At 40.4% G+C, this 24,705-nt stretch overlaps 1 protein-coding gene across 4 annotated transcripts in view; it reads left to right on the forward strand.

Moving 5' to 3' along the window:
- The first annotated feature begins 939 nt into the window (after positions 1 to 939).
- The window catches only part of LOC115106764 (protein IWS1 homolog), a 40,512-nt gene continuing 16,746 nt past the window's right edge, over positions 940 to 24,705 (forward strand). Inside the window, exons 1-10 of one of the 4 annotated variants that reach the window (XM_065008082.1) lie at positions 940 to 1,028; positions 1,310 to 1,356; positions 3,144 to 3,229; positions 3,596 to 4,145; positions 18,067 to 18,129; positions 18,466 to 18,664; positions 20,412 to 20,469; positions 22,387 to 22,502; positions 22,616 to 22,766; positions 22,852 to 22,934. In XM_065008082.1, coding sequence (XP_064864154.1) covers positions 1,314 to 1,356; positions 3,144 to 3,229; positions 3,596 to 4,145; positions 18,067 to 18,129; positions 18,466 to 18,664; positions 20,412 to 20,469; positions 22,387 to 22,502; positions 22,616 to 22,766; positions 22,852 to 22,934 — 1,349 coding nt within the window. In that variant the 5' untranslated portion in view covers positions 940 to 1,028; positions 1,310 to 1,313. Of the gene's footprint in view, positions 1,029 to 1,299; positions 1,357 to 3,143; positions 3,230 to 3,595; positions 4,146 to 18,066; positions 18,130 to 18,465; positions 18,665 to 20,411; positions 20,470 to 22,386; positions 22,503 to 22,615; positions 22,790 to 22,851; positions 22,935 to 24,705 lie in introns of all 4 variants that reach the window. The other 3 variants (XM_029629826.2, XM_029629825.2, XM_029629827.2) reach the window with 3 other exon arrangements.

Raw genomic sequence — 24,705 nt, forward strand, 5'->3', positions numbered from 1 at the left:
TGCCACACACTTTCCTACTTGTTAACAAAATTAAGGAAGTTTCCTTTAAAATTATTCATAAATATTATCCTGCCAACCGCTATATGAAGGAGTTTAAGGAAAACATCAACTCAAATTGCTCCTTTTGTAATGACCACCCAGAAACAGTGTTGCATCTTTTTTGGCATTGTATTCATGTATGAAAACTGTGGTAAGACATCAGTAGATTTATAATTGAACACATTTATGAAGATTTTACACTATTGTGGAGAGATGTACTGCTTGGATTCTTTGCATACGATAGAAATAAGCTGAAACATTTTTATGTAATTAATTTCATTATTCTTTTGGCCAAATTTCATATACACAAATGTAAATGTACAAAAAAACAAATTTTCTTACCCTACAAAAAGAAATTGAACTGTATTTTAAGACCGTTAAATACTCTACTAACAAAAAAGCTGTTAGAATTGTAAGTGTATGTATGTCCCTTAAGGTCCTTGTGTAATTGTAATGTGATATTGTACCCCCTAGCTCGATAGTCCATTGTTTATAATGTATATATACTTGTGTTCCCTCATGTACTTTCTGTATTGATTTGTTGTTAATAAAAAAAAGACAACATGCATAGTAAAGTTTGCTTAACTATATATCTTTGTCTGTCGTGACTACAACCAACACAAAGCATATTGAAACAGCTACTATGCTGTTGTTGTCTTAGGTCTCTCTTTATGTCGTGTTGTGGTGTCTTGTGATCTGTGTTTTGTCCTATATTTTATTTTTTAATCCCAGCCCCCGTCCCTGCAGGGTGCCTTTTGCCTTCTGGTAGGCCGTCATTGTAAATAATGAATTTGTTCTTAACTGACTTGCCCAGTTAAACAAAGCTTAAATAAAAAACAACAACAACAGAAGTACCAAAGAATTTCAATGCAAGTAAAGACGCATAGGAACTACGTATATCGAAGCGCGACCAAAACTAAACGCATGCGCATATTACGGCCCCAGTCCTTTGACGCCATTTGAAACATCGCAGGACTGTTTTTCTTCAGGTACTTGCTAATGTTGATCAATTAGCTATTGTTTTAATTTGTTGACCTGCATGGTACACTATCATTGCTGGCTAGCTTTTTGACCAGATGGTATTAGTTAATTAGCTAGATCTTGACGTTCAAGTTGTGGTTGCTAACTACCTAGCAGGTTGGCCTATTATTTTGTCGGTGTAGATTTCTTGTTTCAGAACTTATATTTTCTCATTGATTTAATAAACACAGATAACCATGATTAATCGGCGAGCCTAAGTACTGAGCTGATTGTCCATAGTGTTTTTCAGACAAATGGATGGCGAAGAGGACGAATTCTTCTCCGGGAACCACTCTGGTAAGAACTGCTTTGATTCCGCCTCGGCGGGGGCTAGCTTGCCTAGGTCCTATTGGTTTGTTGTTTACTGTACCCGCAACGAGTTGTCTGTTCTTTCGTGTATTTATTATGGTTCCCCGCAAGCAGGTCTTACAGGCCTAGTTTTGTCGCTTCTGGACTACTGGTCAGTTGCCACAAAGAAGAACTTGGGAAAATTACAACTGGCCCAGAACAGGGCAGCACGGCTGGACCTTAAATGAATAATACGCATGTCAATAACGCGTGGCTTCATTTGTAGTGTTGTGGTGGGTTTTTCTAAACTTTTTACTATTTTCTACATTGTATAATAATAGTGAAGACATCATAACTATTAAATAACACATATGAAATCATAGAGCAACCAAAAATATATATTTATATGTGAGATTATTAAAATAGCCATCCTTTGCCTTGATGACCGCTTTGCACACTCTTGGCATTCTCTCAACCAGCTTCACCTGGAATGTTTTTCCACCAGTTTTGAAGGACATCCCACATATGCTGAGCACTTGTTGGCTGCTTTTCCTTCTCTCTGCGTTCCGACTCATCCCAAACCATCTCAATTGGGTTGAGGCCCGGCGATTGCGGAGGCCAGGTCATCTGGTGCAGAACTCCATCACTCTCCTTCTTGGTAAAATAGCCCTTAAACAGCCTGGAGGTGTATTGGGTCATTGTCCTGTTGAAAAACAAATGATAGTCCCACTAAGCACAAACCACATGAATGGCGTATTGCTGCAGAATGCTGTGGTAGGCATGCTGGTTAAGTGTGCCTTGAATTCTAAATAAATCAGACGGTGTCACCAGCAAGCACCCTCACACCATAGCACCTCCCCCTCTATAATTTACGGTGGAAAATACACATGCGGAGATCATCCGTTGACCCACACCGCGTCTCACAAAGAAAGACACAGCAGTTGGAACCAAAAATCTTACATTTGGACTCGAGACCAAATGACAAGTTTCCACTGGTCTAATGGCAATTGCTCATGTTTAGTAGTGTGTTCTTGGCAGCAATTTGATCGTGAAGGTCTGATTCACAGTCTCCTCTGGACAGTTGCTGTTGAGATATCTGTTACTTGAACTCTGAAGCATTTATTTAGGCTGCAATTTCTGAGGCTGGTAACTCTAATGAACTTATCTTCTGCAGCAGAGGTAACTGGGTCTTCCATTCCTGTGGCGGTCCTCACGAGAGCCTGTTTTGTCATAGTGCTTAATGATTTTTACGACTGCATTTGAAGAAACGTTCAAAGTTCTTGACATTTTCCGGATTGACTGATATTCTTGTCTTAAAGTAATGATGGACTGTTGTTTCTCTTTGCTTATTTGAGCTGATCTTGCCATAATCTGGACATGGTATTTTACTAAATAGGGCTATCTTCTTTATACAAAAACATGTAATGATGAAGTCAGTCTCTTTGAGCCATGAGTGATTGACATGCGTATTATTCATGTTAACTCTGCATGTACATTTTAAGGGCCAGCCGTGCTGCCCTGTCCTGGGCCAGTTGTAATTTTTGGCACCTGACCACACAACTGGGCAAGAGTCCATGATCAACAAAACTCAGGGCCTGGAGGGCCTGCCTAGTTGATATTGTTGTTAACAAGGCAGCGCAGGGCTTTAGTATGGGCAGACCTCTCCCCGTCTGAGCTACTGTTGCATCAATATTATTGTTTACATTGTCGTCATGCCCATTGTATATGATACCAATAGTTGTAAACATTCATTCTGGAATGCCAAAAAATGTGTTGGTTGTGTCCTGGTCTTGTAGATGGTGGTGGCACCCCTGTACAGGACGAAAATGCTCCCAGTTCAGATGCGGAAGAGGAGACGAGGAATGAGTCGTGCCACTCAGAGGTAAGGGGATTGTCATCTAAGCAAGACGTGTTCAACACCAGTCTAGTGTGGTGGTCAAACCCTCTTGATTTCCCAACCATCTTGCACATACAGATTAACATTTTAAAAATATGTATAATATCCCAGGGCTCTATGCAGACCTTTTTTTACAAGGAAAAATGGAGGTGCACACAGACATTTAGGAGCACAATTAAGCTAGAATACTTCATTTTTCTAGGCGCGTTGGTGCTCCTAAATTAAAATGTCAGATCGCACAGCAAAATATTTAGGCTCATATGCAAGTGAAATGGTGGCACTGTAGAACCCTGTATCTATCCTAACCTTAGACTTATAAAGCATTTTATATTTCCACTTTTTGTTATGCAGGATGAGAATAGTCATGGTGAGGGAGCAGCTCAGGCCATGGAGACAAATGGTTTGGCCAGTGGGTCAGACAACGCGGGCCACAAAAGGGAGGACAGTGACTCTGAGGAGGAGGCACCAGTCAAACGCAGCACCTCAGACATAGAGTGCACCCCCCCAACCAAACGCAGAGGCAGCAACTCGGACATTGAGGGGCCCCCAATCAAACACAGAGGCTGCACCTCTGACATGGAGGAGAAAGAAACCAAGCAGGCTGCAGCCGGGAGTGACTCTGAGAACGAGGATCAGCCCCCGTCTCCAGCACGGAGCAGACACTCAAATGCACGCAGTGATTCTGAGACTGAGGTGCCCAAACACAAAGCGCAGATCAAGTCTGATGGAAAGGAAGAGGAGTGCGGTGAGAAGAAAGGGAAGTGGAAGGCTGTAATGCATTCCGATAGTGAGGATGAGGTGGAGGCTCGGTCAGTGAAAGCAGCTGCAGGCAGTGTCCAAGAGAAGGATAGTCCCGCAAAACGGGTGGTGGACGATAGTGAGGATGATGACGCAATGCCAAGTAGGTGCCATCTACATCAGCGTATTGGGATGGGGGAAAACAGTTGACTCCTGATAAGTACACAATCAATCAATCTACTGATCCCTATTCAAATATATTTTCTATTCACTTTCTCCAGATATCGGCATGCTCTGGATTAGTACACACATTCATACTACAACCGTTCCAAGTTATTGCACTATATCAAGTAGGGGTGTGACATTAAGTGAAATTCAGAAGATAAAAACGTTTTACAAAATGAATCACTAAACTACCACTAACAGGTCCCGATCATCATAAAGGGGGAAATTAAACATACCTAACACAACAATACTTTAATGTTAGTAGGAGGAGATATGCATCTTTCAAATTATTTACATTTTAGTAATTTAGCAGAGACTCTTATCAAGAGCGACTTACAGTAGTGAGTGCATACATTTTTCATACTGGTCCCCCGTGGGAATCAAACCCCCAACCCTGGCAGTGCAAGTGCCATGCTCCACCAACTGAGCCATCCCAGACTGCCACAGTTATAAAGCGTTCTGCATGTCATTGTCATTCACAGTTGGGAAAATGGCAGAGAGTGAGACAGGGAAGCGAGACCAACAAAGTCCTGTATGGCAATACTTTGAAAAGTTAAATGAGAAAGTTGTGTAATGTAAACTTTGAGGTGGAATTGAGTTCTAGTGGCAGTACACGTGTCAGGTGCCATGCTGAAGGGAGGCACTGTGAGACCCAACCTGTTGCTTGCAGCAGTGCGATTAGGGACAGAGATGATTGCAGTTGATATGCAGCCCATGTCAATGGTAGAGGATGTCGGCTTCAATGTTGCCTTAATGGCATGTAATAGAGCCAGACTACAAGATGCCAAACTGTGAATGTCTGGATGTAGAAATTGTATAATGATTGCTCTGTAGGTACAAAGTGCAAGCTCTCAAACACCAGATTGTTGGAAGTTTATGAACACGCTGTCACACATCACTGCAACGAGCCATCACATTGAGAAGTGCGGACAGGCACACAGCAGAGAATTGGTGCAGTAAGCCCTACCAGACGGCGCTCACCAGTAGTAAGGTGAGCGCCTTCTGGTAGGGTTTCCACTAGATCAAAAAGTCATTATTGTCTATATTGTAAAAATGCATAAAAATAAAACCAATAACCAATAATCTTGTATTTTCAGCTGTTTTGAAGCTGGTGTACAAAACTAAACTAAACTTAAGCATAGAAACTTAAGCATAGAAATAGCGCATACAGAACGAATCTACTTCTCCTTAAACTTGCTTTCAATGAGTATTACAGATCTATAACTCACATTTCTATGTGAAATTTGTGTCGCACAAAAAGTTACACATTGCTGCTTTAATAACCTCTTTGTGCTAGGGGGCAGTATTTTGACATCCGGATGAAAAGCGTGCCCAAAGTGAACTGCCTTTTACTCAGGCCCAGAAGCTAGGATATGCATATAATTTTATAAAGTTTCTAAAACTGTTAAAATAATGTCTGTGAGTATAACAGAACTGATATGGCAGGTGAAACCCTGAGGACAAACCATAAAAAAAAAATAAAATAATTCGGCCTACTACTGTTTCCAATGGAACTGCCAGATTGCAGTTCCTAGGACTTCTACTAGAATTTGTAGTTTTTCTAAGTGGCTCCCATTTTGGCTGTAGTGTTTTCATGCGCGTGGATGAGAGCGCGTTCTTTTTTGTTTATCTCCTGTAAAGACAATAACGATTCTCCGTCTTAAAATGTATTGTTTATTGATGTATTAGGGTACCTGAGTTTTGATTATAAACGTTGTTTGACTTGTTTGGAGAAGTTTATTGGTAAAGTTTGGGATTCATTTTGTATGTGTTTTGAAGGAGGGAAACCGGTGGATTATTGAATGAAGCGTGCCAGCTAAACTGAGTTATTTATCAAACAAAAGGACCATTTGTGATGTAGCTGGAGTGCCAACAGAAAAAGATCTTCAAAGGTAAGGCATTTATTATATCGTTATTTCTGACTTTCGTGGCACACCTGGCTGGTTGAAAAATGTTTTTCATGCTTTTGTATACGCGGTGCTGTCCTCAGAGAATCGCATGGTGTGCTTTAGCCGTAAAGCCTTTTTGATATCTGACACAGAGGCTGGATTAACAAGAGGTAAGAAGTTAAGAGGTTGTATAAATAGGCGGGGTTTATGACTCTGTGGCTGTGGTAACTAGTGACGACCGTCTGGTCGAACTGGATTGCGGTAGATTGAACTGCATTGCCCCTTAGTGGTCATACGGAGGACCATATCTGAATAGTGAAGTCACATAAATCATAACATTTTCTTATCATTTAACGATTAATAAATGGCAGTTTAAACGTTAACCACATTTGTCACATGCGTCGTTCCCCGGTTCAAATGTTTAAACGTTGTGGTTATTTCCACGTGTAGCAGAGAAATAACAACAAATAAGGCACTGACTGATAGCTGTTAGCTAGTATGCTAACTGTAGCTAGCTAATTCAAGTTATGTGAGCACCATTTCAGTTAAGACGGGCAATACTGAAAGTCAGATGAAAAATAATTATTTCAGAAAGACTACCTGTCGAGATGAGTTTCAGCAAAACCATGCCTATACAAGATGTTGACACTTTTCTGACTTTTTGATAATGTCTGACTTTTGTTGTTTTGTCTGACTTTTGACCTTTTGATAATTCCAGCGACCCTGTTGGATTCCAGACGTCATTAATATGTGGATATGCACACGAACATGATCAAAAAGCTATATTTGCTCAAAAAGCTACAGTGGGGCAAAAAAAGTATTTAGTCAGCCACCAATTATGCAAGTTCTCCCACTTAAAAAGATGAGAGGCCTGTAATTTTCATCATAGGTACACTTAAACTATGACAGACAAAATGAGGAAAAAAATACAGAAAATCACATTGTAGGATTTTTAATGAATTTATTTGCAAATTATGGTGGAAAATAAGTATTTGGTCAATAACAAAAGTTTATCTCAATACTTTGTTATCCTGTTGCGACGAGCCATCCCGGATCCGGGATCGTGACTACGGCTCAAGCTCATTACCATAACGCAAAATGCAAAAAAATATTCTTAGAAATATTTAACCTCCACACATTAACAAGTCCAATAGCTCAAATGAAAGATAAACACCTTGTTCATCTACCCAGCAAGTCAGATTTCTAAAATGTTTTACGGCGAAAACATAGCACATATTTATATTAGATCACCACCGAAACAAAAGACAAGAGGCAGCCATTTTGTCCCAGAAAATATAAAATTTAAAAGTAGGATTAAAAAATAAATAATTCACTAACCTTTTGAAAATCTTCATCAGATGACCGTAATATGACATGTTACACAGTACATTTATGTTTTTTTCAATAATATGCCATTTATATCCATAAATCTCTGTTTACAATGACGACATTTCAAAAAATGCTACTCAAATGTCCGGAGAAATGATGATCGCTCCGACAGATAACGTCAGATAACAAGCAATAAACATGACTAAATATACATGTTCTACATATAGTTACAAAGATACACATCTTCTTAATGCAACCGCTGTGTTACATTTATTTTTAACGTTACAGAATTCGTTCACTAGGCTATACTATGAGACTGCGCTCAGATATTAGCAGTATGTCTCCTCTACGTTTGGAGTCCACAGAAACCCAAAATAACCACATAAATATTCCCCTAACTTTGATGTTCTTCGATCAGAAGACGTAGAAGGAGTCATACTTACCCAATACATCGTTTGGTTTCAAGTTGTGTGTCTCTGTATTAGCATATGCTAACAGCTTCAGCTGAAATGCACCCAAAATGACTTCTGGTCCCGCACTCTTGCGCATCAAAACTTCAAAATTACATATTATATGTCGACTAAACTGGTCAAACTAAGTGCAGAATCGAGCTTTATGATGTTTTTAACGTGTAAAACAATGATCAGCGCGAACAGACAAACCGACATCAATTGGGGTTTCTTGGAAAAGAAAGCGCCCCAAATCAGCCGCTCGCAATAGAGTGCATGTATTTTCGCGTGACCCGAACGTTTTAGCCCGCCAAAAGACGAGGGCGCGCGAGATTCTCACAATGAACGCCCCATTTGAAAGCAGACATCGCGCTGAACACATACAAACTTCCCAGGTCTGTAGCTGCTTGGGAAGGGTGGGAGCGATGACGTCAAAGTTGACCCAACTTTTCTCTTGACAAGAGAGAGTTTGGGAGAAAGGCTGCCCTGAGAGTTCTGCTTTACATACAGACATAATTTAAACGGTTTTAGAAACTTTAGAGTGTTTTCTATTCAGTAATAATTATTATATGCATATATTAGCAATTTTGGACAAAAAAAAATTATGTTAACTATGGGCACGCACTTCCTCCAAAGGGGGCAGTAATTCAGCCCTATCTCCAAGAGGTTATATACCCTTTGTTGGCAATGACGGAGGTCAAGCGTTTTCTGTAAGTCTTCACAAGGTTTTCACACACTGTTGCTGGTATTTTGGCCCATTTCCTCAATGTAGATCTCCTCTAGAGCAGTGATGTTTTGGGGCTGTTGCTCCCTCCAAAGATTTTCTATGGGGTTGAGATCTGGAGACGGGCTAGGCCACTCCAGGACCTTGAAATGCTTCTTGCGAAGCCACTCCTTCGTTGCCCGGGCTGTGTGTTTGGGATCATTGTCATGCTGAAAGACCCAGCCACGTTTAATCTTCAATGCCCTTGCTGATGGTAGGCTTTGTTACTTTGGTCCCAGCTCTCTGCAGGTCATTCACTAGGTCCCCCCGTGTGGTTCTGGGATTTTTTCTCACTGTTCTTGTGATCATTTTGACCCCACGGGGTGAGATCTTGCATGGAGCCCCAGATTGAGGGAGATTATCAGTGGTCTTGTATGTCTTCCATTTCCTAATAATTGCTCCCACAGTTGATTTCTTCACACCAAGCTGCTTACCTAATGCAGATTCAGTCTTCCCAGCCTGGTGCAGGTCTACAATTTTGTTTCTGGTGTCCTTTGACAGCTCTTTGGCCTTGGCCATAGTGGAGTTTGGAGTGTGACTGTTTGAGGTTGTGGACAGGTGTCTTTTTTATACTGATAACAAGTTCATACAGGTGCCATTAATACAGGTAACGAGTGGAGGACAGAGGAGCTTCTTAAAACCTCTTGAGGATAGGGCGACGCTAGCGTCTCAACTGGCCAATTCCCAGGGGAAATGCAGAGCGCCAGATTCAAATAAAATGCTATAAAATTCAAACTTTCATTAAATCACACATGTAAGATACTCATTTAAAGCTACACTCGTTGTGAATCCAGCCAACATGTCAGATTTTTAAAATGCTTTTCGGCGAAAGCTTAAGAAGCTATTATCTGATAGCATGCACCCATCTGCACCAGTAGTAAACAAAAGAGCTAGCGTAGCAGGCTGAAATAAACGCTGAAATAAAATATGCATTACCTTTGACGATCTTCTTTTGTTGCCACTTCAATATGTCCCATAAACATCACAATTGGTCCTTTTGTACGATTAATTCCGTCCATTTATAAAGCGCGTTTGATCCATAAAAAAACAGCTTCCAAAAAACGCAACGTCACTACAAAATATTTCAAAAGTTGCCTATAAACTTTGCCAAAATATTTCAAACTACTTTTGTAATACAATGTTAGGTATTTTTAAATGTTAATAATCGATCAAATTGTAGATGGGGCAATCTGTATTCAATACATGAACGAAAAGAAAAAAGCTCTGCTCTTCACGTCTTGCGCAACTCACAAAAGTGTCCCCTGTTCCGAGTTGGCCTACTTCCTGATAAAACAAAGGAATAATCTCAGCCATATTCCATATATTTTTTTATGCAGACTAGCTCAAAAATAAGTGAAATTATCCAATGGATTATGATAATTTTCTGGCCTAAAACGTGGAGGTGTAAAAACCATAGTTAGTTAGTTTTCACCACATTTTAATTCGCTCCATGTTTCAGGCAGCCAAGTGTAGGCTACGGCGAAAAGTTGTAGCCAGAGAAGGAAGAGGAAGCGAGACACCCAACTTGGCTGTTTTTTCTGCTTCTGTGAAAGTAATGAGCTAAGAAGACCAGACCCAGCTGCTATTGCATTATTGTCTTTCAGACAACCACCCCGTTAAGTAAACCGGAACCAAAAGATGTTTCAATGTTAATCGGCCGGAGTAAACTATCTTAATTTAGCCACCATCTTTGCTGTATCCAAAGATTAGGGTAAGCATACCTATTGAGTCCACATACCCATTAAATTAAAAAAATCTGCTGTTTTAATGTTTCAACTAATTCATCTGGTTATATCCAGGACACAGAGCGGGGTGCTTCGTAAGGATCCGCAGAGGGCGAGTGGGAAAGCTGACGTTACTGTCAATATTACTCGCCAACGTGCAATCATTGGACAGTAAATTAGACTAGGTGCGATCACGAATATCCTACCAATGGGACATCAAAAACTGTAATATCTTATGTTTCACGGAATCGTGGCTGAATGATGACATGGATATTCAGCTAGCGGGATATATGCTGCACTGGCAAGATGGAACAGCACACTCTGGTAAGACGAGGTGCATATTTGTAAATGGCTGGTGCACGAAATCTAAGGAATTCTAGATTTTGCTCTCCTGAAGGAGAGTATCTTGTGATAAAATGCAGACCACACTATTTGCCTAGAGTTTTCAGCTATACTTTTCGTGGCTGTTTATTTACCACCACAGACTGATGCTGGCACTAAGACCGCACTCAGTCAGCTGTATAAGGATATAAGCAAACAGGAAACCGCGCACCCAGAGGTGGCGCTTCCAGTGGCCGGAGACTTTAATGCAGGGAAACTTGAATCAGTTCTACCTAATTTATATCAACATGTTAAATATGCAACCAGAGGGGAAAACAATTCTAGATCACCTGTACTCCACACACAGAGAATTCTATCCTCCTGATTACTGGTTACAAGTGAAAATCAAAGCAGGAAGCACCAGTGACTCGGTCTATAAAAAAGTGGTCAGATGAACCCGATGTTAAACTACAGGACTGTTTTGCTATCACAGACTGGAACATGTTCTGGGATTCTTCCGGTGGCATTGAGGAGTACACCACATCAGTCACTGGCTTTATCAATAAGTGCATCGAGGACGTCGTCCCCACAGCGACTCCGTACATTTGACCTAAACTATTTTCAGGACAGACATTTCAGCTCATGAACAAAAAAATGGTACTCGCGGTTTGCTGCACGCACAAAATAAATATTAGACAGTATGTCTCTTGTTCTAACCACTTAGCTCGATAGTTAACTAGCTACTAAATTAGCAATCCAAATTCCCAACTGCAGAGCATTTAGCACATTTTAGACTGTTAACTAACTGTTAACCCAGTTAACAGGTACCTATTAAGCCCATTCTGGACTTTTTGCATTATATTCAATATTTTTATGTAAGTAAAGTCATTAAACTTCACGAGAGATTCACTTTTCTTATACAATTAGGGCTGCATATGTTAGAAATATCTAAACTAAGATTTTGGAACGCACAAATGTGCACAAAGCGGGCAGTTCGGTTTTGTCACGTCAAGCCCAAATATATCATACTTTGACTAAAACAGTGACTTGCGTTGTTGTGCAACATCATGGGTAATATCTGGCTATTGTCTTTCAGCTTGAAAAAGTGGATTTCTAAAGGAGTGGGTATTTTAAGATTTGAGTTCATCGGCCATCGGAACCCCAAACCAATGAATCTCCGGTTCGCATATTACTTTCTACCTTCTGAAACTTTTTCTTGTTGTGACAGCTGATGTGTCCTCTCTTTCAGTGTTGAATTAACCATGTAACTGCGTTGGGGTTGACCCCTTTAGTCGGTTGTTTGGTCAATAGGCTGTTGGTCAATCGAGATTTCAATAATTAAGCATATAGCAAAAAAATAAATAAAATCATTGTGATTTCACACCTGTGTTAGTGGACTAATCCATTGTGGAGGCTGTGGGGATGTCAGTCAATCACTCGAAGACATGTGCTACTGAAATTGTATGTGGTAATAATAACAATGGTGCAAAACGAATACAAATATTATTTTATAACATAGGCACTTTCTCCCTCGTTGTGGATAGAGGTCGCTCTCAGTGGTTCTGAAACATCAGTGCACTGTTTAAATGGCGCCTTATCCTAGACCATGTTGCTTGCTATGTGCATAATAGCAAAGTTGACCAGCATATTGGTTTTGAGAACAATGGAGGCAGCAGCAGATTATAGAATAGGTCTATAATCAATAGCCTAACTGTTAAATGTGCCTGGCTTTAGAAGTCATCAATATAATAATAACTCTGGCCTGCTCGCCTCCCTACCACTGAGGAAGTACAGTTCCCGCGCAGCCCAGTCAAAACTGTTCGCTGCTCTGGCCCCCCAATGGTGGAACAAACTCCCTCACGACGCCAGGACAGCGGAGTCAATCACCACCTTCCGGAGACACCTGAAACCCCACCTCTTTCAGGAATACCTAGGATAGGATAAAGTAATCCTTCTCACCCCCCTTAAAAGATTTAGATGCACTATTGTAAAGTGGCTGTTCCACTGGATGTCATAAGGTGAACGCACCAATTTGTAAGTCGCTCTGGATAAGAGCGTCTGCTAAATGACTTAAATGTAATGTTAAATGTAATATATCTAATAAGACTGATCCTGTTTCTGTTGCCTGTCAGTGTTTAATAGCTTACTGATTCCGTGAGCACCAAGCCTCACAACGACATGTCAAGTAAACAATTTCACTAATTTGGCAGTTTTTAATCTTTGCTTTACTGTAATGGAAGCTTTACACTTAATTTTTGTTAATTATTTAGGTTTGTTTACACTGCTCCAAATATTTATTACAACAATAATGCTCCTTTTTCTTGATCTCCTTATATTACTATTATTAAGTAATGTCATTTATCATTAGTAGGCTTAGTATAGAAGCCTTGTATAACCTTAATGGAGCTGTAGGCCTGAGAGCAAATCTGGTTTAGTCTTAATACTGTAACTTGTTTAGATTTCAGCCAGTCATTTATTTGCATACGAGTCATTCATGATTTGAAATGCAATCAAGCATTTTAGTTTTTAATTTTTTGTATTTTTTATTTTACCTTTATTTAACTAGGCAAGTCAGTTAAGAACAAAGCAAGCCTTGAATAATTTTCTTAAACAATAAATAAACCGTTCCATTTTGGAAATTGCATTCACCAATGAATGCGACTGTTTTTTTTGTCTTTGCTGTAACAAAGGATTAAAAAAACTTAAACGGACTCTCTGGTACACTAATTTATTTAGTGTTTACATTGTTCCAAACTGTCAGAAAAATGATATTGTAATCTATACCTTTGGCGCACACAATATGCACGCAGCGCTTGCTCCTTACCATCTTTTTCTTGATCTACAATATTTTCCATAACTAATCACATTTTATTCCACACATCTGACTTTACCTCCTGAGCAACCAGTAAACATTCCCCCTTTTCAAGTTTATTTGTCACATCCGCGTCCATTTTGCTGTCACGTGTTATGGTGTTCAGAGTTTGTTATAAACAATTTATTGATGTGATTATATATTATAGGTCAGGCCCTATTCGGATGGGATTAGTTTTACTGTGGGAAGTTGTGGTGTTTGTGTACATAATTACCCATCTGTAATTTTAGTCGTGTCTGATACTGTCATGTCAGTATATTTTTTTTACATGGCAGCAGAGTAACAATTTCAGCCAGAATAACTTTTTGGGCTAACTCCTAGTCCCGTGCAAATCGACATCCCTGTGTTTTGAGAGCGATTTCTGAGTTTGCCAAGTGTTTGTCACGGTTTGTGCAAGAAACAATAACTGATTCGATAAATTGAACTAAGTGCTACGCATAAGCTATATATGAATGGCCTACATGTAGCCTATCAACTTTCACAGTGAATGCTTTTGTTTGTTTTGTGCGTATAAATGTAATATTGCCGAATGCGGCAGTAAAAATACTTTGTCTATTTAATGCAACCCTTGTTGTTAATAGATCGCAAAGCAGCATACAACTCACCTAAACGGTTGGAAATAAGTAAACTTCATCCATAGCCTTAGCTCAAATCTGAAGGCCGGGGTGCATTTAGGACCTACTGCGGATCGCAAAAATATCCTATTGATAATGATCACACTTCCTCAATTCAAATATTATGGTGACACCAAGCTCGCATTATCATTGTGGCCCTATCACCTGGAAATGTTGAAATACTATCTTAATGCCTAGAATAAAAACTTCCAGGCTTCTGTCATAACTGTCAATTGATTGATTGAAAAAATATAAATAATTACAGGGGGCAGGTTGGAAAAATCGAACCCTGTTCGAATTGTCCTCTGGCACCCTGTTCTCTTTTGTCCTCTGGAATAACGGCCATTCTGGAGTAGTAATTAAATAACCAAAAATCTCTAGTAATACTAGTCCACTGCGAATAGTTATTCGGTCACGTGCATGTGATGCATATATGTGTCAAGTAAAGAGGGCAAGGGTTGAGGGACTAGGGAATGTTTTTCCTAAACAAATTAGGGATTTCGGGATCAACTTTTCAGTCAATTTGTTGTAATTATGTTGCAGCTTTAGCAACACGGTCAGCGTGATAAACACTTTGATGTTCTTTGGTGGTTGCTACAGCATGGAGAGAGACAATGGGTGCTAGTCAGTCACTTGCCGTCTTTTTTATTTATAACTTTAAAAAAAAAATAGGACAGTAAGTCTAAATCAATTGCTGGTCGGACTCCCTCTAGTCATTTGTGTGTCTTAAATATTTCATCAAACCGGGTACTTAAAGCATCAAACAAGCTCAGTGAATATAGTTGATTTGATTAAAACGCATATATGGAAAATCCTGTTTCAACATTTCGACCACGGAAATCTAATTCGCATTAGTCTATGGAAAGAAGAGACAGACGAACACGTTGATGTTTTCCATTTTCACCCCCGTCGTAGAAATTCAGTACTGAGAGAGACTTGGTCATTTCTTCAAACAATCATCTTTATTTAATATCGATTCATTATTGTAATAATGAAACAGTCAGCCCAACAGTCTTGTTCTGACTGTTAGGCTGAGAGCCTAACTGGAAATAAAAAAACAGATATTATATAGGACCTAAAAATGCTTAGTCACAATGGTTCTATTTCCCATAAGCCACCTTGGTTATCTACACAGGATGGTGTTTTACCCAACCCGGATTAGTTTCCCAGGTGCCAGGAAGATGAGACAATGAGGCATTGTTCTAAACTATTCCAAGCTATCTCGGGTCACACACACACCACATCTTGTCCTATGGAATGCCAGCTTTTATGTTTTTATCACCAACATCAGTAGTCAGCTTGAAGCTATCTCCAGTAAAAACCCTGTCCTCAACACCCAGACTAGCTGCAGGGTGCTGAAGTGGAGACCATAAAGCACAGTATTAGCAGGACAGAAATGCCTTACTGTTTGTTAAGAAAATAATTGTTACATATCCAACAAATAAGGTGAATACATAATTTTTCAATCCCAACCCCACAAGTGTCTTGGGACTCATCTGAAGTCGGTACAGCCTACATGCCAACTTCTGTCTGTAGCGTCCAAACACACACGGGCCTCTTTTTGGAAAGGTGACTCTCACGAACACATACAGTACCGGTCAAAACTCATTCCAGGGTTGTTTTAAAAAAACTATTTTCTACATTGTAGGATAATAGTGAAGACATTAAAAATATGAAATAACATATGGAATCATTTAGTAACCAAAAAGGTGTTAAACAAATCAACATATATTTGAGATTCTTCAAAGTAGCCTCCGTTTGCATTCATGACAGCTTTGCACACTCTTGGCATTCTCTCAACCAGCTTCATGATATAGTCACCTGGAATGCATTTCAATTAAAAAACGTGCCTTGTTAAAGTTAATTTGTGGAATTTCTTTCCTTAATGTGTTTGAGCCATTCAGTTGTTGTGTTGTGTCAAGGTAGGGTTGGTATACAGAATATGGCCCAATTTGGTAAAAGACCAAGTCCATATTATGGCAAGAACAGCTCAAATAAGCAAACAGAAATGACAGTCTATCATTACTTTAAGACACAAAGGTCAGTCAATCCGGAACATTTCAAGAACTTTGAAAGTTTCATCAAGTGCAGTTACTAAAACCATCAAGCGCTATGATGAAACTGGCTCTCATGGGAACCGCCACAGGAATGGAAGACCTAGCGTTATCTTTGCTGCAGAGGATAAGTTCATTAGAGTTAACTGCACCTCAGATTGCGGCCCAAATCAATGCTTCACAGAGTTAAAGTAAGAGACGCATCTCAACATCAACTGTGTCCTTGATCTGATGAGTTGGTTTCAACCGCTGTGTCTTTGTGAGATGCAGAGTAGGTGAACGGATGATCTCCGCTTGTGTGGTTCCCACTGTGAAGCATGGAGGAGGTGGTGTGGGGGTGCTTTGCTGGTGACACTGTCAGTGATTTATTTAGAATTCAAGGCACACTTATCCAGCATGGCTACCACAGCATTCTGTAGTGATACACCATCCCATATGGTTTGTGCTTAGTCCCACTATCATTTGTTTTTCAACAGGACAATGACCCAAAACACACCTCCAGGCTGTGTAAGGGCTATTTGGCCAAGGAGAGTGATGGAGTGCTGCATCAGATGGCCTGGCCTCTACAATTACCCGATCTCAACCAAATTGACATGGTTTGGGATGAGTTAGTCCGCAGAGTGAAGGAAAAGCAGCCAACAAGTGCTCAGCATGGAGTATTGTTGAGTGTGAAAACCCCAGCAGTGTTGCAGATTATGACACACTCAAACTGGTGCCCCTGGCACCTATTACCATACCCTGTTCAAAGGCCCTTAAATATTGTCTTGCCCATAGGCTACATTGCGGGGTGGTAGATGCCCAGTCTCTCGTATAGCTCAGCTCAGGTGTCTGCATACACCATAGACGCATATATTTGTCACAGACACGCCTTGGTTTTACTGCCCATTGGGGACCAAACATTTATTCCCATTGAAAATCCTATTTTCCTTAACCCCTAACCGTAAAAATAACCCTATTTGTATCCCTAAACCTAAAGGCGTTAGCATGCCAGGCGAACCAAACGAGTGTGCTCGCATACTCCCTTAAAAGTCCTTTGTTTGAAAAACTGTAAGAAATATAGTACTGTGTCAGTTTTTTGATGCCATAGCCAGTATACATACACTTCCTCAAAATAGTCAGAATGAATCTAAGATGACTCAAGAAATGTTATACTTTGTTTTAGCAGAGGAGATCTTAGTTGTGCAATTTTACATCTAAGATGTTTGCAGTATTTCTCAATTAAAAAATGTGCATGAAAACAAGTCCTCTTGTTGAATGACAACATACTTTATTGAATAATCTGTACTGTTGACCAATCACCGACGAAGGGGCATAGACTTCGGCTATCAACTCTGGCTTGCCTCAAATTTTTTGTGTGCGCCCGAACAGCCGAGAAAAGCCTTGCTGAAGTCCAAATCGAACAAACATGTTTTATTTTGTGGACTGGTGAAATGTCTCGTTTTAAATATATATACTTTTTTTTTTTTTTTTTTTTTTAAATCCCCCTTGTTTTTACTATCCTTGTGAGGACTTTTGGAACCCAAAATGATAGTGAAGTTAGACCACACAGAATTCAGCTCGGACAGACACAGGCAGGCATCAGCTTGGACAGATCCAGCTCAGAGAGGTCCAACTCATTCATGTACTCTATCAGCAGCATATTTTAATTTAGAATGGACAATTAATGTGTTTATGCAAGAAATGTTAGGGCATTGAATCGAAATGAATCGCACCAAATTGTTTCAAAATGTATTGTTACTTTTCTCAATGAAAGATGCACATCCCTGCACTGTATCTATCAGGTCTCTAACACCATCTGTTGGTTTCTTAATGTGATTTTGTTGAATGTGTATGTGCTGTTACAGTGAAGAGGAAGAAAGCCATCCTGTCAGACAGTGAAGATGAGGAGGAAAAGGCTGACGAACCAGGTAAAATTAAAGACCGGCAGCTGGACCAGTGCAATTGGGTGGCTCTGGTCAAAAGTAATGTACTGTATGGGGAATAGGGTGCCATTTAAGATACTCACCATATCTTGAAGTCTATGATGGTTAGCGAGTGTGTGGAGATTAAGGCTGCATCTTAAATTACTCCATAGTGTACACTGTGGTGTGTTAGGTCTATGTATTTTTTTATTGAGCTGCTCTGTTGGCCAGGTCTCCCTTGTAAAAGAGGTCTTCTGACCTCAATCGGACTTCCTAGATAAATAGTTGTGGTCAGAGCCGTGGGGCTCTATGATCATAATGATGGTGACTCCTCTTCCTCAGCGTCGAAGAAGAGCCGCACCGTGTCTGACGACGAGAACTCTGACAGTAACGCAGGCTCAGAAGCGCCCGACAAAACCATGGCCAAACTGCGGGAACTGGGCTCAGAAAGCGAAGACGAGGATGATGGACAGAAGGCGACAGGAGGGAAGGATGAGAAAACACTGTTTGGTAGCGACAGCGAATCAGGTGACGAGGAAGAGTAAGTATTCCGATCCCTACACTCACACTCCGTTTGAGTTTTGAATTTCCTTATATAAATGAGAATTTGCTGTTTGCTTTTTACTAACTTTGTCATTCTTTCTGTAATGATAGCACTGTACAAGGTATTATTGTTATTTTTATTCTGTAACTTGACATAAATAAAATTATTGGATTTTGGATTTTTCACATGCTTCATAAACAACAGGTGAAATGCTTACTCACGGGTCATTTTCAAACAATGTAGAGTTAAAGATAGATTACAAAAAAGTATATTAAAATAGTGACACAAGGAATAAATACACAGTGAGTAACAAATAACAATGAGTAAAAATAACAGGGAGTACCAGCACCGAGTCGCTGTGCTGGTGTATGAGGTGGTTATTATTATACCTTTATTTGAAACAAGGAACACAGACTGAGACCAAGGTCTCTTTTACAGCTGAGCCCTGCATATACATGTTTACACATACAGTTTTGGTACAATGATTAAGAAATTACACAAGACAAACAAAGCGATCACAGATAACATTAAAAAAATACAGTAGTAGATTGTTACATTTACACACAGGTTATTCCCCTAATAGCACAAGAACTTGCATTACCTGAATCAGTTGCAAGCAATACAAAAATAAAAATCCTCCAATAATTGTTTAAAATGGGCAAGGGGGACAAGTCTCAAGTTTAAGTTTAGTCTGCAGGCTATTCCATAAGCAAGGAGCATAACAGGAAAGGGCAGCCATACCCAACTCTGTGGAGATCGCAGGGGCGTCACGTGTAATCCTTGCTTGAGACCTGGTTTTATGAATTATAGTTATAATGTTGATGAGTGATGATAAGGTAGTTTATTCAGAAGTGCTTTATAGACACACGAGAGCATGTTGTTCTCGTCTCATGGACAGCGACGTCCAACCCACATTTTGATATAAATCACAGTGGTGAGTTCTGTAGCTAGCACCCGTAATAAACCTAAGTGCGCAGTGATAAGTAGCATCCAGCGATTTAAGTGTGGATGCCGTAGCATGCATGTAGATGATATCCACATAATCTAATACAGACATAAAAGTAGCTTGCACAATTTGTCTTCTATTTGTAGAGGACAAACATGTCCTGTTTCTATAGAGGAAGCCTAGCTTGATTTTTAGCCGTTTACAAAGTTCGTCAACATGCATTTTAAAAGACAGTTTATCATCCAACCATATATTTATATGCAGAGACCTGATTAATTCGAGAGCCATCTAAGCTTGCAAGTGTATTTTCAACCAACTTTTTGAACCTATTCAAAATTAAAAAATGTGTTTTCTTTTCATTTAAAACAAGTTTCAGCTTTATAAAAGACCCTTGTAAAATCTTAAAATCTGTCTCCAGTTGTGATAATGCTTGGTCAGCTGTTGAAGCAGTAGTTACATGAGTGTCATCAGCATATAAATGAATTTTACACTTATCTCATCACCGATATTGTTTATGTAGAGCGTGAACAGTGATGGACCAAGTATAGAACCTTGTGGGACCCCTTTAACCAACTCCAATGGCTCTGACTGGATGCCGTCGACTCTAACAGCCTGACTTCTATCCTTTAGATAGTCATGAAACCAACTTCCGATCCCAGTCCTATTAATGACAGCTTACCCAAAAGTATCGCATTGTCTGCAGTACATGCGATACATATGTACTGAAAGGATGCGTATATATTCTAGACTGTATGGTTGGTTCTGATTTGTAGGGTTCCTATGCTCCCTCTCATATAGGAAAATGATTGCAGACATTTTTGGTGACTCAGGTGATGAAGAGGGGGAAGAGTTTACGGTGAGTTTTACTAACTTTACAAATCAAATTTCAAAAGTTTGGACACACTCATTCCATGGTTTTTCTTTATTTGTACTATTTTCGCCTCCTGAGTCCGTACGGGAGTTGCAGCGATGGGACAAGACTGTAACTACCAATTTGGATATCACAAAATGGGGTTATAAATAAATAAACAGCCTTGATGGCCTTAATGTAGTTTTCAGTCTCTCAGTCCCAGCTTTGATGTACCTGTACTGACCTCGACTTCTGGATTATAGAGGTGTCCACAGGCCGTGGCTCGGATGGTTGATGTACTTAATGATCTTTTTGGCCTTCCTGTGAAGGTGCTGTAGGTGTACTGGAGGGCAGGTAGTTTGCCCCTGGTGATGCGTTGCGGGCGGTGCAGGTCCTGTACCAGGTGGTGATACTGGATGCTCTCAATTGTGCATCTGTAAAAGTGTAATAACACACAATTATAAATACACAGTGAGTAATGATAACTTGGTGTACCAGTGATGTTGTTAGACTTGCCCCAAACATAATGTTTTGTAATCAGGACAAGACAAAAAATTGTCCTTTGCCATTTTTTTTGCAGTATCACTTTATAGTTCCTTATTGCAAACAAGTTTTGGAATATTTGTATTCTCTACAGACTTCCTTTTCACTCTGTCATTTAGGTTAGTATTGTCGAGCAATTGCAATGTTGATCCATCCTCAGTTTTCTCCTATCACAGCCATTAAGCTATGTCACTTTTGTAGCCTTTGGTCTCATGGTGAAATCACTAAGCCTTTTTCTTTCTCATCGGCAAATGAGTTAGGAAGGATGCCTGTATCTTTGTAGTGACTGGGTGTATTGATACACCATCCAAAGTGTAATTAATAACTTCATCATACTGAAAGGGATATTCAGTGTCTGCTTTTTTTCCTCCACATCTACCAATAGGTGCACTTCTTCTTTGCGAGACATTGTAAAACATCCATGGTCTTTGCTTGGAATTCACTACTCGACTGAAGGAATGTACAATTATTTGTATATTGGGTACTCATAAATTGTTAACCACTCTTATTGCACACAGAATAAGTCTATGCAACTTCTGTGACGTGTTAAGCAAATTCTTACTCCTGAACGTATGTAGACTTGCCATAACAAAGTAGTTGAATACTTAGTGACTCAAGGCATTTCAGCTTTAACATTTATTTTTTGTTTATTTCTAAAAATAAAATTACACTTAGACTTTGTGGTAGCTATTTGGTTAACTATTTAACAAACTATTTTGCAGTATCATGGCTTGGGTGTATAAGCTATTCAGGGTCCTGTTTGTTCTAGCATCGTTACCGCATGCCCTGCGGTAGCACAGAGGAACAGTCTATGACTTGGGTGGCTAAAGTTTGTACATTTTTAGGACCTTTCTCTGACACCGCCTGGTGTAGATGTACTGGGCCGTATGCACAACAGAGGGTAGCCACTTGCGGGTCAGATGTCAAGCAGTATGTTTGTCTTGCTGTTCTGCCTCCTCTCCTAGTGTTCTGTCTCCATTTGTCCCGCTAGCAATCCTACCCCTGCACTTTTTACAGATCTTAAAGTACTGGACAAGTGAGAGCTAGCCATAAAGCATATTTATCCTATAACTTGTATTATTCAGGAACATAAAATACAGTCAAAATGAGAGAAATACTGTGAAATTGTTTTTTTTGACCATATCCAGTCCTTTCAGATCTGTGAACATCAAGGGTCCCAATCACAGATTAAGCTTGTCCTGGACTAAAAAGCATTCTTAATGGAGAATCTCCATTGAAATGGATTTTAGTCCAGGATTAATCTGTCTGGGGAAACTGCCCCCAAATGTTTAGGGACTTTGGGGAATTGTCCAGACACCGAAACTATACCTCATCTTTGATTCCCGATCAAAACGACTGATGTTGTTTCTGCACCAATAGGGTTTCAATCAGGAGGATCTGGAGGGGGATAAGAACCAATCACAGGCCTCGGCAAAGAAAGCAATGGAAGACGACTCGGACTCTGACGAGGGCGTGGACAGGGGTGGTGTCCAAGAGTGAGTATCTCATGAAGTCTTTGTCAATATTTTCAATCAATCGATTTCCTCTTGCCACTATACTTTCATTCTATAGTGGAGGCATGGCTAACTGGCTGACTGTCTCTATTCAGCACCAGCTTCATGTCAGACTTTGACGTGATGCTGGCTCGTAAGAAGGCCCAGAGCGGGAAGCGACGACGGAACCGCGACGGGGGAACGTTCATAAGTGATGCTGATGATGTGGTCAGTGCCATGATCACCAAGATGACAGAGGCTGCAGAGGTGAAGTTCAGGCCCCAAACTGTGTATGTGTTCTGTCAGCTCTTCAATGCAGATGCGGGTGTACCATTCTAACTGTGATTTACAGGAGGACAGAACACTGAATGCTCAGAAGAAGCCAGCCTTAAAAAAGCTGACCCTCCTCCCCACTGTAGTTATGCACCTGAAAAAGTGAGTCCATCTATGGCTCTCGATTACTACCACAAGCATAGTCTATATTCATTGACTTTACAAAACATTAGGAACATTCCATGACAATGACCAGGTGAAAGATGTGATCTCTTATTGATGTAACTTGTTAAATCCACTTCAATCAGTGTTGATGAAGGGGAGGAGACCGGTTAAAGAATCATTTCTAAGTCTTGAGACATGGATTGTGTGTGTGTTCCATTGAGGGTGAATTAGCAAGACCTAATATTTAAGTGCCTTGGAATGGGGTATCGTAGTAGGTTCCAACCTCCCAAGGCTGTTCTGAAGGATGGCTGTAGTCTTTGACTGTTAACTATAAACTTGATGTCCTCTAGCCTTGTCTACAAGGCTTCCTTCCACCAAATGCGCCTTGGTTGGGTGTTGTACAGCCCAAATTTGAATTCTGCATGACAAGCCAGGGGTTATGCGTTTGCTTGTTGTTGAACAGCAAATTACACATGCTCTGAGCACTTCGTCGGTGGATGCACCGCCCCCTTCCCTCCAGCTCCCCATCTCCCTCTCATGCTGAGTCTGACTCGCTAGTAGGCCTACAGTGGGGGTGCTGGTGGTGATGCTGAACAGGTGGGATTAGCAGCACTGCAAGCTAAGAGGCATTGCCATCAGGAACAGTTTGCCTCTCATGCCTCTCCTCCGCACTGACCGATCTCAGGCTCGTTCTCTGGATTTTCAGACTTGGAAAATTTCATCAACCTTGATTGCCTTTTCTTATCAATTTAAAAAAATATATTTGGCTTTCCCACATTTCAAATTCAGTAGGGAGACGACTGGCCTAGACAACGTGACGTGATTTACGTAGGGACCTCACCAGCTGATCACCACTACCAAGACCTGTGTCAGGATCAGTTACTTCCAACACTGGCCCTCCCCATAACCTCTATGTACAAATAATAGCGTATGTACAAATAAGTCTGGGATCAATGTGGCAGGATGGAATGCTTACACAAAAGGATCACCCCGCATTTACTTGATGGTCTTTCTGGGGGGCAGGGGAAGTGATTTTAACCCTGATCGCTTTTATTAGAATGTCTACAGTGCAAACAGTGAAACAATTAATAAATCATGCCGCGAGAGGTACCGGATCGGGGAAATAAGTGTCGGAACAAACAGAGTCCTATCTGAGCAGTGCCGGATCCTGTTCCGGCAGGATCCAGCTCAAATTAAGCACTAGCTTTATGTTTTGATTTTTAATACATTTAATACATGTTTTTTGCGCAGGCTGTACACACTTCATTAGTCTCTCATTCAATTTGACAAGCGCTTGATAATGCCTCGAATTTCACGGCGGCATCCCCTTTGTGGCTGTAATGCCCCCTAAAAAATCCATGCCTTTTGCAGCCAGTGGCCGTTGTGCCCTTGGCCTGGAGTGCTGCGTTGTGCCCCTCTCACTGAGCACTATGCACTCCTAAGCACCTCTCACTCAGATGGCTCTCCATCGGGTGATCGGGTCTTTCTCACAGGCTACAAGTGAAGGGACACATCGGGAACGCAACTGCGCACATCCTTATGCAATTCCGAGATGCATATGGAAGACTGTCCAAATTTTACTTTTCGTCAGCCAACAAGATGAGTAGGCCTAAAAGAACAGCAAAAGCACTAGCCTATGTCAATCTACTAACCCCCATAATACAGAAGTTGACCTGTTCTGTACGATAAATAAATATTCCAGTTGTGGGACACTATAGTTCCCAAATTAATACAACCCCACTAGCATCAAAAAAAGCTTTTTTATGCA

Source organism: Oncorhynchus nerka, linkage group LG23 (assembly GCF_034236695.1).
Source record: "Oncorhynchus nerka isolate Pitt River linkage group LG23, Oner_Uvic_2.0, whole genome shotgun sequence".
Classification (NCBI taxonomy): domain Eukaryota; kingdom Metazoa; phylum Chordata; class Actinopteri; order Salmoniformes; family Salmonidae; genus Oncorhynchus; species Oncorhynchus nerka.